Source organism: Ranitomeya variabilis, chromosome 3, assembly GCF_051348905.1.
Source record: "Ranitomeya variabilis isolate aRanVar5 chromosome 3, aRanVar5.hap1, whole genome shotgun sequence".
Classification (NCBI taxonomy): domain Eukaryota; kingdom Metazoa; phylum Chordata; class Amphibia; order Anura; family Dendrobatidae; genus Ranitomeya; species Ranitomeya variabilis.
Genome location: NC_135234.1, coordinates 726,743,794 through 726,762,255, shown reverse-complemented (window position 1 = coordinate 726,762,255; position 18,462 = coordinate 726,743,794). Strand labels below are relative to the sequence as shown.

General features: G+C 47.6%; 1 protein-coding gene across 1 annotated transcript in view; it reads right to left on the bottom strand.

The window, feature by feature from the left end:
• Positions 1 to 2,466, bottom strand: part of SGCG (sarcoglycan gamma) — a 331,065-nt gene extending 328,599 nt beyond the window's left edge. The window contains exon 1 of the mRNA XM_077298386.1: positions 2,170 to 2,466. Within this exon, the coding sequence (XP_077154501.1) occupies positions 2,170 to 2,217 (48 nt within the window). The 5' untranslated portion in view covers positions 2,218 to 2,466. The remainder of the gene's footprint in view (positions 1 to 2,169) is intronic.
• Positions 2,467 to 18,462: the final 15,996 nt, after the last annotated feature.

Below are 18,462 nucleotides of genomic sequence, written 5' to 3'. Positions count from 1 at the left end.
AACTAACATATGAATTCGGCCTAATAATTAGGGCATTTTGTAATTATGCAAATTATAGCTGCCATGAGTCCTCCATGAAACCTGTGCTCCCCCTTATAGCAGGAAAGGTTAGAAAAAGACGGCCCCCATACCTCAGGACTTCTTGTGCTGTTTCAGTAAGACCACCTTTACCATACACTCTTATGGGATGGCCCCACCAGACAACGACAACTGCTAATGAAGAGCTGCCCTTTACTGGGTGGACGTGGTCCTGCTAGTTATTGCATTGCCGACCATTTACACACTTAGCTCTCCCATTCAGACAAGGGGAGAACCCAGGTATAAGGTGGCAATCCCTAAACATTTTATAGGATATTTTGGTACAACCCCTTTAATTAAACCTAAAAGTCTTCACTTCAACTACATCTCATCCAAAATAGCGTCATGCGGAGCTGAAATCACGAAGATTCATCACTGGCCAAATATTCCTGGACCAAAGAGTACGAGATATCTGTACTGCCCAGTCAGTTCCGGCACCCACACACAACGTGCCAGGTAATAACAGGAAAGTGTCAAGACAGCAATACACATCATGCCAGGCTGTACAGGTGCAACACTATAGTGCCAGGTCACTACTGCACCCATACATAATATACCAGATGGTACAGGTGTAGTGCCATGTTACTACCTGCACTCTCATATATCTGTACCACCTGACTACTGTAACATGGCAGTACACCTGTACTACATGGTATATTGTATATGGGTGTAGACAGTGACTTGGCACAAGAAGTCTGTTATATTTGTACCACCTGGCAAGTTGTAACAGACTTCATGTGCCAAGTCACTGCCTGCACCCATATACAATATACCATGTAGTACAGGTGTACTGCCATGTTATAATAGGTGGTACAGATATAACATGTGTAGTAACAAGTCACTGTCTGCACCCATATACAATATACCATGTAGAACAGGTGTACTGCCATGTTACAGTAGTCAGGTGGTACAGATATAACATGTGTAGTAACAAGTCACTGTCTGCACCCAGATACAATATACCATGCAATACAGGTGTACTGCCATGTTACAGTAGTCAGGTGGTACAGATATAACATGTGTAGTACCAAGTCACTGTCTGCACCCAGATACAATATACCATGCAATACAGGTGTACTGCCATGTTATAATAGTCATGTGGTACAGATATAACATGTATAGTAACAAGTCACTGTCTGCACCCACATACAATATAGCATGTAGTACAGGTGTAGTGCCAGGTTATAAAATATATAACATGGCAGATATTACATTTATAACATGACATGTGCTCAATAACTACATAACACATACACAACATGCACACGTATATGCCATTCTCTGTGCCAGGGCACTAACAGACAGGTGATACATGGCTGCCATGTCCAGTGCCAGGTCACAGGCTCTCAAAATCAGAGTGGGAAAACCTGGCATCTTCCATGGTGGCAAGTGGGAACATAGGTGCCACCGCACAGCACCAAAGACAAATTTACTACTAAAAAAGTCACTGGAAACCCAATCACCACAGGAGTAAGAAATAATTGTAAGAATAATAATAATTAAAAAAATATATAAATCTAATAATAAATAATTATACAACTACTACTACTAATAACAACAACAATAACAATAATAATAGTAATAATAACAATAATAGTAATAGCAATATTATAATTCCACAACTAATAATAATAATAATAATAGCAAAAAAAAATACAAGTAATAAAAGCAGTAATAATAATATTAACATCATAACCATAATAAAAACAATAAAAATAATTGTAGTAATGATAATAATAACAATAGAAATGATAGTAATAACAATATTATAATTCCACATCTAATACTAATTATAACAATAATAATAACAATAATAAAAATACAATACAAATAATAGTAGCAGTAATAATAATATTAAAAATCATAATAACAATAATAAAAAAACAATAAAAATAATAGTAGTGATGATAATAATAGCAATAGAAATAATAATAGTAATAACAATATTATAATTCCACATCTGTTACTTATAATAACAATTACACATAATAGTGATAAATATTAATCCTAATGCTAGATAATAATGCACTAATAACCCAGTAAGGACAGGCGGGTGTGCGCGGCCGGTGCCGGGTGTTCTGCGCCCCTCACCTGGTGCCCGGATCCTGACAAGGAGATGGTGTCGGACTGTAGACTCATCCCCAGAGGAATGCCGGGGCTGACGGGGCTTCATCCAGGCAACTTTTCCCAGCCCTGTGCTGCCCGGGGGTCAGGGTGCTGCCCGGGGGTCAGGGTGCTGCCCGGGGGTCAGGGTGCTGCCCGGGGGTCAGGGTGCTGCCCGGGTGTCAGGCTGCCAAGTGCTGCCCGGGTGCCATGCGCTGCCCTCCTCCCGGTCCTCCAGGCAGCTCCGCTCCTCTCAGCTGTAAGCGGCGGTTCTGAGCCAGGACAGGAGTGCGGCGGCGGCGGAGGCTGGCACACGGCGCACGCCCGGACACCTGTGTCCTCCTCCTCCAGCAGAGGGGCTGAGTGCCCGCACATCACGTGACTGGCAGTTGGCGACAACATCTGGAGGGGATTCACCGAGGGTAACCCACCCCTGCCACAGCTCTGCCGGGGAGCCAGCGAGGGGGGCACTGCCGAGCGTGCGTGAGTGTGCATGTGACTGAGTGTGCGTGCGAGCTGCAGCAACTGAGACACAGACTAGAGAGGTAGATACATAGATAATAGATAGATAATATGTGATCGCTATATAATGGATAGATAGGACATAGATTATAGATAATATGGAGCATTATATATGGGGTCCATCATACACTGGAGCATCATATGTGAGTCCCATTATATATGGAGCAATATATGGGACCCATCATATAGTGTGTGGAGCATTATATAGGGCCTATTATATACTGGAGCATTATACGGCATCCATTAACAGTATGGAACGTTATATGGGACCCATTATGCATGGAGCAATATGTGGGTCTCATTATTCTGTATGGAGCACTATATGGGGCTCATTATTCTGTATGGAGCACTATATGGGGTCCATTATTCTGTGTGGAGCATTATATGGGGCTCATTATTCTGTATGGAGTACTATATGGGGTCCATTATTCTGTATGGAGCACTATATGGGGTCCATTATTCTGTATGGAGCAATATATGGGGTCCGTTATTCTGTATGGAGCAATATATGGGGCCACTGTACTGTATGGAGCAATATATGGGGCTCGTTATTCTGTATGGAGCAATATATGGGGCTCATTATTCTGTATGGAGCAATATATGGGACCCATTATGCATGGAGCAATATGTGGTTCTCATTATTCTGTATGGAGCACTATATGGGGTCCGTTATTCTGTATGGAGCAATATATGGGGTCCGTTATTCTGTATGGAGCAATATATGGGCTCCATTATTCTGTATGGAGCATTATATGGGGTCCATTATTCTGTATGGAGCAATATATGGAGTCCATTATACTGTATGGAGCAATATATGGGGCTCGTTATTCTGTATGGAGCAATATATGGGGCTCATTATTCTGTATGGAGAAATATATGGGGCTCAATATTCTGTATGGAGCATTATACTGGGTCCATTATACTGTATGGAGCTATATATGGAGTCCATTGTTCTGTATGGAGCAATACATGGGGTCCATTGTTTTGTATGGAGCAATATATGGGGCTCATTATTCTGTATGGAGCAATATATGGGGCTCATTATTTTGTATGGAGCATTATATGGGGTCTATTGTTCTGTATGGAGTAATATATTGGGCTCATTATTCTGTATGGAGCAATATATGGGGCTCATTATATTGTATGGAGCATTATATGGGGCCCATTATTTTGTATGGAGCAATATATTGGGTCCATTGTACTGTATGGAGAAATATATGGGACACATTATTCAGTATGGAGCAATATTGGGGCCCATTATTCTGTATGGAGCAATATATTGGGTCCATTGTTCTGTATGGAGCAGTATATGGGGCTTGTTTTTCTGTATGGAGCAATATATGGTGCTCATTATTCTGTATGAATCAATGTATGGAGTCCATTGTTCTGTTTGGAGCAATATATGGGGCTCATTATATTGTATGGAGCATTATATGGGGCCCATTATTCTGTATGGAGCATTATATGGGGCCTGTTATTCTGTATTGAGCAATATATGAGGTCCATTTTTCTGTATGGAGCAATATATGGGGCTCATTATACTGTATGGAACATTATATGGGGTCCATTATTCTGTGTGGAGCATTATATGGGGCTCATTATTCTGTATGGAACATTATGTGGGGCCCATTATTCTGTATGGAGCAATATATGGGGCTCATTATTCTGTATGGAACATTATATGGGGCCCATTATTCTGTATGGAGCATTTTATGGGGCCCATTATTCTGTAGGGAGCAATATATGGGGTCCATTATACTGTATGGAGCAATATATGGAGCTCATTATTATGTATGGAGCATTATATGAGGCCCATTATTCTGTATGGAGCAATATATGCAGCCCCCCTTACTACCACTGCTCATCTGTGCTGTCTGGTTACATGAGGTCAGATATGCAGCCCCCCTTACTACCACTGCTCGTCTGTGCTTTCCAGTCCCATAAAGTTGGATATGCAGCCCCTTTTTCTTCCCAAGCTTGTCTGTGCTGTCTGGTCATATGAGGTCGGATATGCAGCCCCCCTTACTACCACTGATTATCTGTGCTGTCCGGTCACATGAGGTCAGATATGCAGCCCCCCTTTTCTACCCAAGCTTGTCTGTGCTGTCTGGTCACATGAGGTCAGATATGCAGCCCCCCCTTACTACCACCGTCTGTGCTGTCCGCAGTGAAATATGGCTGCAATCTCTGTCTAAAGAAGATTGACCGTAACAGAAAGTGGCAAAACAATTCTACAAAAAATAGAAACGCTCAATAAAAGAGATAAAGAGGTTGATTTAGGTCATTGGACATCTATTGTTTGACTTGTTGAACAGTATATACAGTTGTGCTCAAAAGTTTACATACCCCGGCAGAATTTTTACTTTCTTGGCCTTTTTTCAGAGAATATGAATGATAACACCAAAACTTTTTCTCCACTGATGGTTAGTGCTTGTTGGAGAGAACAACCTTCCTCTCCCATGGCTATGCCAGGGCTAGTCTGAATTGGCTTGTTCCAGCCCTCTGAGTATGAGAGGCATACCTCCCAACTTTTGAAGATGGGAAAGAGGGATAAAGTTTGCGGTGCGCAATGCGCGCCGCGGCAAATTTTAGGCCACGCCTCTGACCACACCCATTCATAACTAGTCACACCCATATCCACATCCCAACCACATCCATTTAGCACTGCTGATCACACTGTTTCATAAAGAATAATTATAAACAAAAAAAATGGCCACACAGTGCTCCATACTGTATAATGGCCACACATGATGCTCCATACTGTATAATGGCCACACATGATGCTCCATACTGTATAATGACCACACATGATGCTCCATACTGTACAATGGCCCCACATGATGCTCCATACTGTATAATGACCACACATGATGCTCCATACTGTACAATGGCCCCACATGATGCTTCATACTGTATAATGACCACACATGATGCTCCATACTGTACAATGGCCCCACATGATGCTCCATACTGTATAATGACCGCACATGATGCTCCATACTGTATAATGGCCACACATGATGCTCCATACTGTATAATGGCCCCACAATGCTCCATACTGTATAATGGCCACACATGATGCTCCATACTGTATAATGACCACACATGATGCTCCATACTGTAAAATGGCCCCACATGATGCTCCATACTGTATAATGGCCCCACATGATGCTCCATACTGTATAATGACCACACATGATGCTCCATACTGTATAATGACCACACATGATGCTCCATACTGTACAATGGCCCCACATGATGCTCCATACTGTATAATGGCCACACATGATGCTCCATACTGTATAATGACCACACATGATGCTCCATACTGTATAATGACCCCACATGATGCTCCATACTGTACAATGGCCCCACATGATGCTCCATCAGGGTCGGACTGGGGTGCCTAGGGCCCACCAGGGGAATTAACTCTAGGGGCCCACTCTACAGCTTCCATAAACATTTTTTTATATAATATACGGACAGGGATGTTAATCATATTTGCAATATACCTCATTAGGAAAATAAGTTTCTGTCAGCAGTGAATGATGAGTCCGGATGTTCCTCAGCTCCCGGATTTCTCTACACTTGGCCTCTGATTTACGGGATTTTTTTTTTTAAACTGAATTAGCAGTGGAGGGCAGAGAAAGTCAGGAATTCCTGAATAATCAGGACTCATCATTTTGTGCTGGAGCTCCCAATACAAGATCGTGGTACAACTGAGTGACCCGGCATTCTGCTATGGGGATCTGTCACTAGTTTGTTTCCCTTAGTTAGGACACCATGAAATCAGCGACAGCTTCCCTGTAACAGAATCCCTGGATAACACCTATGGTAATTTCACACTTGCGAGTCCACTACAGGATGCCCGCTGCTTGTATGCCACAGTGGACCCGCTCTGGAGGAGGATCGTGCCGACATTCTACGGATATATTCTCATATATAATGCTGGGTGCATTATATACAATGTTTTGAGTCAGAGTGAAATCCTTCAGGTGTATCGGACACCTCTTTAAAGGCTCTCTGTTAGCACAGAATGACTATTGATACCAAGCACAGCCGCTCAGATCATCATGACGGCCAATTATTTATATACACCTTCCCACCTGCTTGTTTCCCATCCATTTCCATCCTTCTCTGACTCTATGAAGTCAGAGCTGTCAATCACATTAGAGGGGGTGGAGAATGATGGAATACAAACAGGTCGGAAGGTGAATGTACATGATTGGCCCCGCCGTGAAGCACCGAGTGGTAGGACTTAGTTTGAACAGTCATTCTGCACTGACAGAGTCCATTTAAGGGTAACTTGTCATCTTCAGAAACATTATCTGCAGATATAGGGTTAATCTGCAGGTAAATGGGTTAGCCGGCATAATGGGAAAGCGTTGGCTGCATAGAGAAATTTATGCTTTATTCTCCCTTCCGCCAGTCGCTTCCTGTGATAGGGTCGGTGCAAGGAGGAAGAAATTACAGTCACCGCTAACTACAAAGTGAGGGTGCTGGAATAACATCCCGACACGGATTGTGACATCGTCCAGGGAGCCCAACCTCAGGCTGAGCTTCACTGACGACTACGATGGCAGCAGCACGTGACACCCATCAGCAACCTGCAGCTGCGTCACAGGAGGCTGATGGGTGCAGGTACCGGCCATCTAAATGCCGCTGTCAGTGATTGACAAGGGCATTTAAATACCTAAAACAGCAGCAATCAAGGTAAGCTCTGATCACTGCTGTTACAGGCAGATGCCGGCTGTGTATTACATCCGACATCTGCCTGATATGGAGCAGGCTCAGCTCCTGAACACGCTCCATACAATCATATCCCTAAGGTGACAGTTATGACAAGGTTAGAAAATTTCACATGTCTGTTCCTAAACATGGACAGACAAATGGAATTCCCCAACACGTGAAAGAGCCCTTATAGATTTAGTAAATGTGCCCAAACATACAAATATTTTTACACTCCAGAATACACATCTTACAAAAATACATATAATTCCAAATACATAGGCACAAACACGCAGACAGGCACAAACACGCAGACAGGCACAAACACGCAGACAGGCACAAATACGCAGACAGGCACAAATACGCAGACAGGCACAAACACGCAGACAGGCACAAACACGCAGACAGGCACAAACACGCAGACAGGCACAAATACGCAGACAGGCACAAACACGCAGACAGGCACAAACACGCAGACAGGCACAAACACGCAGACAGGCACAAACACGCAGACAGGCACAAACACTCCAGTACATGAATACATCACCTTAACCACCATCAGTACATGGTACATCAATTGTAGTGTCAGGTCAGTCCCATAAACCTTTGTATCACATGAACCTACAACTCCCAGTATGTCCTTAACAATCGAGATACTGGGAGTTGTTGTCATCAGTCATCAGCCTGCGGACCATACAGGAACCACAGCACTGATGAGATGCAGGCTGGATCACAAATAAACATTTACATCCAGGTATCTTACCTGTGACCTCTTCTCTGCTTGGAGACTTTCTCTTTCTTTTCGTCTCCAACTTGTCCAGACTCCATGATGACTCTTCTCATGCACAGCTGTTCTCCGTCGACCTCCATCAACCTAAAAATAGCAGAGTCATTACAATGCTCCTGAATAAAAATATCTGCCCGACACAGCCCTTGTATAGACTATTAACACTCACAATGCTCCCTGCACTAAATATGACCCACACACTCTACACTTCTTATGGCACATGCCCTCCTCACTGAGCTCTCTTTTCTATACTGGGCCTCCTCTTCACACTGTCCTCTCACATGGTGTCCCCACTATACTGCCCATCTCTAGAATGTGCCCCCTCATCACACTACCGCTCTACAGCATACTATTCCCTCCTTGCTGTGCCCCCACACTGTCCCCCCATACTGCCCCATCTATATACCTCTCCCCACACTATGTAGTCTCTGTTCTGTGTACCCTCACTCTTTTCTCCCCATGCTGTCTCCTCTCACTCTCCATATTGTCTCCTCATACATTCCCTTCTGTTCCCGCACCCATTCCCCCCTCCCCTCATTCACCATACTGTTTCTTACCACATTCTCCGCATACTGTATCCTAAAATTCCCCCCCATCTCTCCCCAATTAAAATATTTGGAAGAGTACAAAGACACACAAAGAAATACAGAAGCACATATACACACACACGAAGACATACATTAATAGACACACGCACACACACTTGCAGATTGCGCACACACACAGAAAGGGGGACACACACACACACATATACACACAGGCAAGCGCACTTATGCATGCAAAAGTGCATACGTAAACACGCAGACAGTCATGCTCATACACACAGAAATTCACGCTCAGACAAGCACAAACACACACGTGAAGACACTGACAGAAATGCACACATAGACTAGACACATACAAGCACACGCAGGAAGACAGACACACACACATGCAGACACTCAATGACATACACACAGAAATGCATATGTAAACACAGACACGTGCATGCAGACACAGACACACATACGTAGACATACGTGCACACACATATACAGGCATACATATACAAGTATATACACACACATATACCATGCATACGGACACATACAGGCATGCATATGCAGCGCCCCAGAGTCCTGGTCGTTGCAGTACTGATGCTCCGCCGCTAAGGGGGGCTATGGTATGTCTGATGGCACTGAAGGAGTTCTTCTGACCAGGTATCACAGTCACCAATACACTTCACAGTCTGGCCTCCAGGGGGAGCTAAGGGTTCTATGTATTAGGCCACTCCTCACAATCTGGTAAAACTGGGGGTTAGGCAGAAAGTTAGATCAGAAAGCTGACTGGGTTGGAACCAGGCAACACCTTGTGGCAGAGGGTGTTGTAGGGGAAAATTCAGAGGGGTCCCTGTCAGGGGTGGGATCCTGGCAGAGGCCTAGCAAACAGAGAAGAACGTTACGGGACCGCGCCTGCACGATATAGCGGCGGTACCCCAAGAAAGGATAAGAAGCGAGGTTCATTGTGCTGAGTGAGAAACGAGATCAACGCAACAAGGAGAATACCAGTAGGAGTCGTGCTGTAAGACGAGGCAACATCCTATTGAGGCGCATAACCGGTGGCCGGAACCCCGAGGAAGTATAGAGCTCCAGGCCAAACTTCAAACCTACGGCAGGACAGTCAGTTATAGGCGGGCTGTCTCACCCAATTGACCTAGGAAGACACAGGGGGGTAACAACAGGAGTGGGGCGACGCTAGAGTCCCGGAAGAGCTCCGAGCCTCCCCGTCATACGGGTGCGTCCTAACCATAAGATCTGGGGGACGTGGAAGAACATCAGAATCGAGTTGTGAGGATCAGAATCGAGTTGTGAGGGAACACGAGAAACAGACACAACAGTTGTGAGGACTATCCCGTGGTGCTTAGCAGGGAAGGACTACAACACACAAGCGCTAGAAGGTAGGCACAGATTTCCACCTGCAAAGGGAACTCTGGAGGTGCCATCAGACCAGCCAGGCTTGCGCAGCCCGGTTAACCGTATTCCGGATTGAGGATCCTGAAGCCTTCAGTAAAGAGGTAAAGAGACTGCAACCTGGTGTCCTCGTTCTTTACTGCAACCTGCACCGCACCACCACATCATCACCATCACGCACACCATTCCCTCCACCTTTATTGTACGCCCCTCAGCAGGGTCACAGACCGGGTCTAGCCACCGTGACAACCCCAGAACAGAGACTCAGAGGCCCGGTACCGGGTGCCCCTCGGCCCTGCGACAGTGGGGGCGCTACAACTTGGCGTCACGAACAGGATCTACTTAAGCCTGAAGAATCAGGTCATGTGTGCCTTGGAACTGTGATTTATTGTACTTGGACTGTGACTAATTGCAAAGACTGTGCAGTGCCACTTGCCGCCAAAAATCGCCGCCATTACAGCGCTGAGGAGAGCGCAGGAGAAGAAGAGGGGCGTGGAGTAGGCGTGGACCAGCTGAAGAGCGCGAAAGACAATGGCCGCCCAGTCTAAATATTTCTGCACCGTGAGGACGTGTCCGTCAGCAGCCGAGATCCGTACACACATACCATGCATACACACATATACAGACATACACATAAAAGCATATTTACACACATATACCATGTACACATACAGGCATATATACACACACATATACCATGTACACATACAGGCATATATACACACACATATACCATGCATATATACACATACAGACATACAAGCATATACACACACACACACACACATATACCATACATACATACAGAACTAGGCATACACATACAAGCATGTGTACACATATATACCATGCATACTGTAAGAGTCATGTCGGCCTGGTAGTCGGGGGCAGGTATATCTCACCCAGGTATTTGTCCTATGTGAATTAGACCGCTCAGTATCTCCAGGGTTCTAATGGGTTAATATCTGCAGGAATAAAAGATGACCAGCTGGGGGTTGTGGGCGTCAGCCTGGGGCACACAGAATGCCTGTCTGTGTGAGACAATGTGAGTAAGAGCTGTGCTCATGACCTGTGTTGTGTTTGCTGGGTGGGAGTAGCCCCCCCAGTTGTTAGATAGGAACGTGTTTGTTTAGTAAGTGCCGGACAGGCAAGGATTTATTTTTATGATTTGTTTTCTGTATTTGCTTTCACTTTAATAAACCTGACCTGAGGTCAGTTTACCTGGAAACCTGCTGTCGCCTCAGAGTTTAATGCACAAACCACGTGACCTTTGACCCCAGCAAAGGCGATCCCGGAGTGTTTTGTTACATTGTGGTGGAGAACGCGGGCATCGCGTGGCACAGGCGACAGTATGGAAGACGTGGTGAAAGCCCTGGTACAGTCCACTGCCGTACAGCAGCAGGCTACTGCCGCACAGCATGAAGCTAATCACTTGATGGCCGCACAGCTGAAGGAGTTAATGGACGTGACGACTGCAGACCGCCAGCTTCTCCAACAGGTGGCGCAGCGCTTGGTGAGCATGCCTGAGGCTAACCCGGAAGCAGAGTCCAGGAGAATCCATGTGAGTCGGTACTGGCAAAAGCTGACCGCAGAAGATGACGTCGAGGCGTACCTGACAACGTTTGAGCGGACAGCGTTGAGAGAGAAGTGGCCGAAGGAACGATGGGCCGATCTAATTGCTCCGTTTCTCTCCGGTGAGGCCCAAAAAGCTTACCATGACTTGGACCCGGAAGTCGCTCAGGACTTTGAGAGGCTGAAAGCTGAGGTCCTGGCCCGGCTGGGTGTGACAACGGCTGTCCGTGCACAGAGGGTACATCAGTGGACCTATCAGCCAGATAAACCGCCGCGGTCGCAGATGTTTGACCTGATCTACTTGATAAAGAAATGGCTGCAACCCGAGGTACTGACAACTCCGGAGATAATCCAGCGGATCGTTCTGGACAAGTACCTGAGAGTACTACCACCGGCGCTGAAAAAGTGGGTGAGCCAAGGAAATCCCGCGACAGCGGATCAATTGGTGGACTTGGTGGAGCGTTATTCCGTGGCGGAAGGACTTCCTGATGATACCGCTACTACCCGAACTGTGCCTCCTCCTCGTGGAACCGGTAAGACTGTTCCAGGGACTGCGGGGGAAGGAAAATTGCCAAAAACTGTGGGGGAGGAACACTGGACTGCTCGCACCCCGAGATCAAGGGTGTCGGACTCTGGTTTCAATAGGGGGCCTGTTAGGTGTTTCCGTTGCCATGAGAAGGGCCATGTTTCTGCGAACTGTCCTGTCACCACTGAACCCATGCAGTGCGACGTTACGGACTCTAAGAAACGCATGTCTTTGGTTACACGGCTAGTAAGTGTGAATGCGAGTCAAAATGATACAGCGAAACACCTGCGTGAATTGTCTGTAGATGGGAAAAATGTTGTGGCATTGCTAGACTCTGGAAGTGTGGTGACTCTGGTGAAAGCCAGTCTGGTGGCACTTCCATCTGGTCCGTCTGATAAATTTTCTGTAACGTGTGTGCATGGTGACACCTGCTCATATCCTACAGCGGTCATATGTATCTCCACTCCCTATGGGTCTGTGCAACACAAAGTGGGACTCGTTCCCGCATTGTTACATGATATAATCCTGGGCAGGGATTTTCCTCATTTCTGGCAGTTGTGGGAGAATCAGTTGCTCCTTCACGGTAGCTGTAACCGTGAATCTTCCCCCATGCCATCTGGAGGTCCCGAGTTCCTAGACGAGACCCCACAGGAAGATGTTGCTGGGGAGGTTATTGAGTCTAACCTTCAGTTCCCCTTCTCAGTTATGGCGGGGGAAACTGAGGAAGCTGAGGAAACTGAGGAAACTCAGCGAGAGGCGAAGGCAGACAGTCATCCAGCACCCTGCCTACCCGATTTGGGGGTTCAGTTGGATGACTTCCACAGCGAACAAATGAAAGATCCTACCCTGACTCAGGCTAGGAAAAATGTAAAAGTGATAGATAGCGTACCCGTGGAACCTGACACTAGGCTAGCGTACCCGTACATGGTTCTTGAGAATGATTTACTCTACCAGGTAGAGAAAAAAGGGGAAGACACTGTGCAACAGTTAGTGGTACCCAAACCTTATCGGCGGAAGGTACTGGACCTGGCCCACGGACATTTAATGGGGGGACACCTGGGGGTACAAAAAACCATAGAAAGGATATTGCATTGTTTTGTGTGGCCCGGAATACACAATGATGTGCGTGACTATTGTGAGTCCTGTCCAGAGTGCCAAATCTCGGCACCTAAACCTCGGTTCCGTAGCCCTTTGGTACCCCTCCCTATTATTGGGGTCCCGTTAGAGAGAATTGGGATGGATTTGGTTGGGCCCCTTCCCCGGTCCGCACGTGGGCATCAACATATCCTCGTCATCATGGACTATGCCACTCGTTATCCCGAAGCCATCCCTTTGCGTAACACTGCTACGAAAACGATCGCCAAAGAGTTGGTACACGTGTTTAGTCGGGTGGGAAGTCCAAAACAGATACTCACCGACCAGGGGACTCCCTTTATGTCAAGGGTGATGAAGGAGCTCTGCAGGCTCTTACAAATAGACCAGTTGCGTACGTCTGTCTATCACCCTCAAACAGATGGCCTGGTTGAGCGGTTCAATAAAACCTTAAAACAGATGCTCCGGAAGGCGATAGACAAAGATGGGAAGAACTGGGATTACTTGTTACCCTATTTGCTGTTTGCCATTAGGGAAGTTCCCCAGTCTTCCACAGGATTCTTGCCTTTCGAGCTATTATATGCCCGTCGTCCCCGTGGACTGTTGGACGTCGCAAAAGAAACCTGGGAAGGTCAAGTCACTCCCTTTAAAACGGTGATAGACCATGTAACGCAAATGCAGGATCGGATTGCTGCTGTCATGCCCCTTGTTAGGGAACATATGTTACAGGCCCAGGGAGCCCAGAGGCAAAGTTATGATAGAGGCACCAAGGTCCGTACGTTTGCACCCGGGGATAGGGTGTTGATCCTAATCCCTACAGTGGATAGTAAATTTCTGGCGAAATGGCAGGGCCCCTTTGAGGTCATGGAACGAGTTGGAGAAGTGAACTATAAAGTGCACCAGCCTGGTAAGAGAAAACCAGAGCAGATTTATCATGTGAATCTGATAAAACCCTGGAAAGACCGCGCTGCCCTAACAGCGGATCTGCCCCGTCCGGTTTGCTCACCTACCATACCGGAGGTGCAGATTGCCGAGACTCTGTCTGAACGACAAAAATCTGAGGTTAAGCAGTTTTTGTTACAGAACCAATAGTTTTTCTCGGAAAAACCTGGCCAGACTAGGCCAGTGAAACATGAGATTGTCACAGAGCCTGGTGTCACAGTTCATGTGAAGCCATACCGGATTCCGGAAGCACGCCGTGAAGCTGTCTCCCGGGAGGTGAAGGCCATATTGGACTTAGGAGTCATTGAAGAGTCGCACAGCGCCTGGTCCAGTCCAATCGTGTTGATACCTAAGCCGGATGGCTCTATACGGTTTTGCAATGACTTTCGGAAACTGAATGCGGTTTCTAAATTTGATGCCTACCCTATGCCCCGGGTCGATGAGTTGATCGATCGACTGGGTAAAGCCCGATATATTACGACCTTGGATCTAACAAAGGGGTACTGGCAGATCCCTCTGGCCGAGGTGGCCAGAGAGAAGACGGCATTTGCTACACCGGAAGGGCTGTTCCAGTATATCTACATGCCGTTTGGACTTCACGGAGCCCCAGCAACGTTCCAGAGATTGATGGATTGAGTCTTGAGGCCCCACAGGCAGTACGCCTCTGCCTACCTAGACGACATCATAATTTACAGCGTGGACTGGGAAGCTCACCTCCAGAAGGTACAGGCGGTGATTGATGACCTGAGAGACGCAGGCTTAACGGCGAATCCTAAGAAATGTCACATCGGCCTTGAAGAAGCCCGATACTTGGGCTACGTGATTGGCAGAGGAGTGGTTAAACCCCAGATCGACAAGATACAGGCAATTCAGGGCTGGCCGCAACCAGTGAACAAGAAACAAGTTCAAGCTTTCCTGGGCATTGCCGGCTATTATCGCCGGTTCATACCCAACTTTGCGGCCATGGCTACCCCCTTGACGGATCTTACCAAAGGGAAGGATTCCGTCATGGTAAAGTGGACTTCAGCGGCCGAAGAGGCCTTCCACAGTCGGAAACGGGCTTTGTGCTCTCAGCCCGTACTAGTGACTCCTGATTTCAGCAGCGAGTTTGTGGTGCAAACGGATGCTTCTGATACTGGTATCGGAGCTGTACTTTCCCAGGTAAGGGACGGAGTCGAACACCCAGTCCTCTACCTCAGTCGGAAACTGAATGTACATGAGCAGAGGTATGCCGTGGTTGAAAAAGAGTGCCTAGCCATCAAATGGGCTCTCGACTCCCTCAAATATTACCTGGCAGGTAGGAAGTTTAGGCTGGTCACGGACCATGCCCCTCTCAAATGGATGCACCTCCACAAAGACCATAATAGTCGGGTAACCCGGTGGTTCCTTGCCCTGCAGGCTTACTCGTTCACGGTGGAGCACCGCCCCGGGGTACAGATGGGGAATGCTGATGCCCTGTCCCGAGTGCACTGTTTCATGAGTGTCTTTGCTTGACCGGAGTGGTCTGAGCAGGGGGGGAGGATGTGTAAGAGTCATGTCGGCCTGGTAGTCGGGGGCAGGTATATCTCACCCAGGTATTTGTCCTATGTGAATTAGACCGCTCAGTATCTCCAGGGTTCTAATGGGTTAATATCTGCAGGAATAAAAGATGACCAGCTGGGGGTTGTGGGCGTCAGCCTGGGGCACACAGAATGCCTGTCTGTGTGAGACAATGTGAGTAAGAGCTGTGCTCATGACCTGTGTTATGTTTGCTGGGTGAGAGTAGCCCCCCCAGTTGTTAGATAGGAACGTGTTTGTTTAGTAAGTGCCGGACAGGCAAGGATTTATTTTTATGATTTGTTTTCTGTATTTGCTTTCACTTTAATAAACCTGACCTGAGGTCAGTTTACCTGGAAACCTGCTGTCGCCTCAGAGTTTAATGCACAAACCACGTGACCTTTGACCCCAGCAAAGGCGATCCCGGAGTGTTTTGTTACAATACATACACATATATACCATGCATACATACAAGCATATATACACACATACATATACATACCATGCATATGCAGCGCCCCCACTGCCGCAGGGCCGAGGGGTACCCGGTACCGGGCCTCCGAGTCTCTGTTCTGGGGTTGTCACGGTGGCTAGGCCCGGTCCGTGACCCTGCTGAGGGGCGCCCAATAATAGGTGTGGATGGTGGTGGTGGTGCGGTGCAGTAAATAACGAGGACACCAGGTTGCAGTCTCTTTACCTCTTTACTGAAGGTCTCTGGGTCCTCAGTCCGGAATACGGTTCACCAGGCTGCGCAAGTCCGGCCGGTCCAATGGCACCTCCAGAGTTCTCTTTGCAGGTGGAAATCTGTGCCTTCCTGCTAGCGCTATGTGTTGTGGTCCTCCCGTGCTGTGCTTACGGGATAGTCCCCACAACTGTTGTGTCTGTTTCTCGTGTTCCCTCACAACTCGATTAGATGATGTTCTGCTAATCCACCGTCCCTCCCTGATGTTACGGTTGGGACGCACCCGTATGACGGGTAGGCTCGGAGCTCTTCCGGGACCCTAGAGTCGCCCCTCTACACAGGTTGCCCCCTATGTCTGCGTAGGTGATTTAGGTGAGACAGCCCGCCTGTGACTGACCTGCCGTTGGTTTGAAGTATGGCTTAGAGCTCTGTACTTCCTCGTCGTTCCGGCCGCCGGTTGTTTGCGCCTCAGTAGGATGTTGCCTCGATCTTACAGCACGACTCCTACTGGTATTCTCCTTCTTGCTTTGATCTCGTTTCTCACTCAGCACAATAAATCTCGCTTCTTATCCTTTCTTGGGGCACCGCCGCTATCCTGAGCAGGCACGGTCCCTTTGACGTTCTTTCTCGTTGCCAGGCCTCTGTCAGGATCCCACCCCTGACAGGGACCCTACTGAATCTTCCCCCCACAACGCCCTCTGCCACAAGGTGTTGCCTGGTTCCAACCCAGTCAGCTTTCTCTCTAACTTCCTGCCTGACCCCCAGTTTTACCAGTATGTGAGGAGTGGCCTAATGAATAGTACCCTTAGCTCCCCCTGGAGACCCGACTGTGAAATGTATTGGTGTATGTGATACCTGGTCAGATGACCTCCTTCAGTGCCATCAGACGTACCATAGCCCCCCTTAGCGGCGGAGCCACAGTACTGCAACGACCAGGACTCTGGGGCGCTGCACATACATACATACAGATATATAGACACACACATATACCATGTACACATGCAGGCATATGCATACAATCCATATATAACCACACACACACATTCAGGGTGTTAGCACCCTACCTTGGCTTGTCTCCAGCCCAGCCCAAGCATTATTGAAGCACTGCACTGCACTCCTATACCGGAAGCAGCAGTGCAGGGCACGCAGAGTGATGATGTCAAGTTAGACTGTGGCCGAGTCTGCTGGCTGTGACTCTGCTGGGCGTGCGACCCCCTGCTGCTCTCCTGCTCCCTGGCCCAGCTCTCCAGTCTCCACTGTGTGTGCATCCGTTCAGCCATGCCCACATTTAAAGGGCCCGCAACATTTTTTTTCCCCTTCCTCCCCTCTCCTGCTTTTCTCCAGGGGCCCACCGGGGAATCCCCCGGCACCCCTCCAGTGCAGCCGCTGATACTTACTGCACTGCATAGGAAGGGTAAGGGGCATGGCTTAATACAAGGGGGCGTGTCGGCTGCTTCTGCAGTCTGCGGGAAGCAGAGCATCCCGTGCAGGAGTGCGGGGCAAAGGCTCAAAACCGGGACAGTCCCGCAGAATGAGGGACAGTTGGGAGCTATGTAAGAGGACTGAGCAGGGAGACTCCTCAGACATGTGTCTGGAAGCTTCTAGAAGAAACTTATGGTGAGAAGATTGTGAATACCTAACTCTCATATGCATACATTAGCCAGAAGATTGCAGCAAAGTACAAAGCACATTGCACTTTCATCAGTCCTCAGCGTCAGCGCACAATTAATGCATTATACATTTTCTAACTCCTAGTGCAAAAAGGGAATTCTGGCACAGTGGAGCAGATCTACTGCCACAAGACAATTGTTTCACTCAGCAGTAGTAGTACAGGAATCAAGGTTCCACATGTCAGCAATCCTAGTACCCAGGAACTGACAATAATGGACCCCAAAGAACAACCAGAAGGCATCCCCACTCGGATGTATAATTGGAGCTAATGACC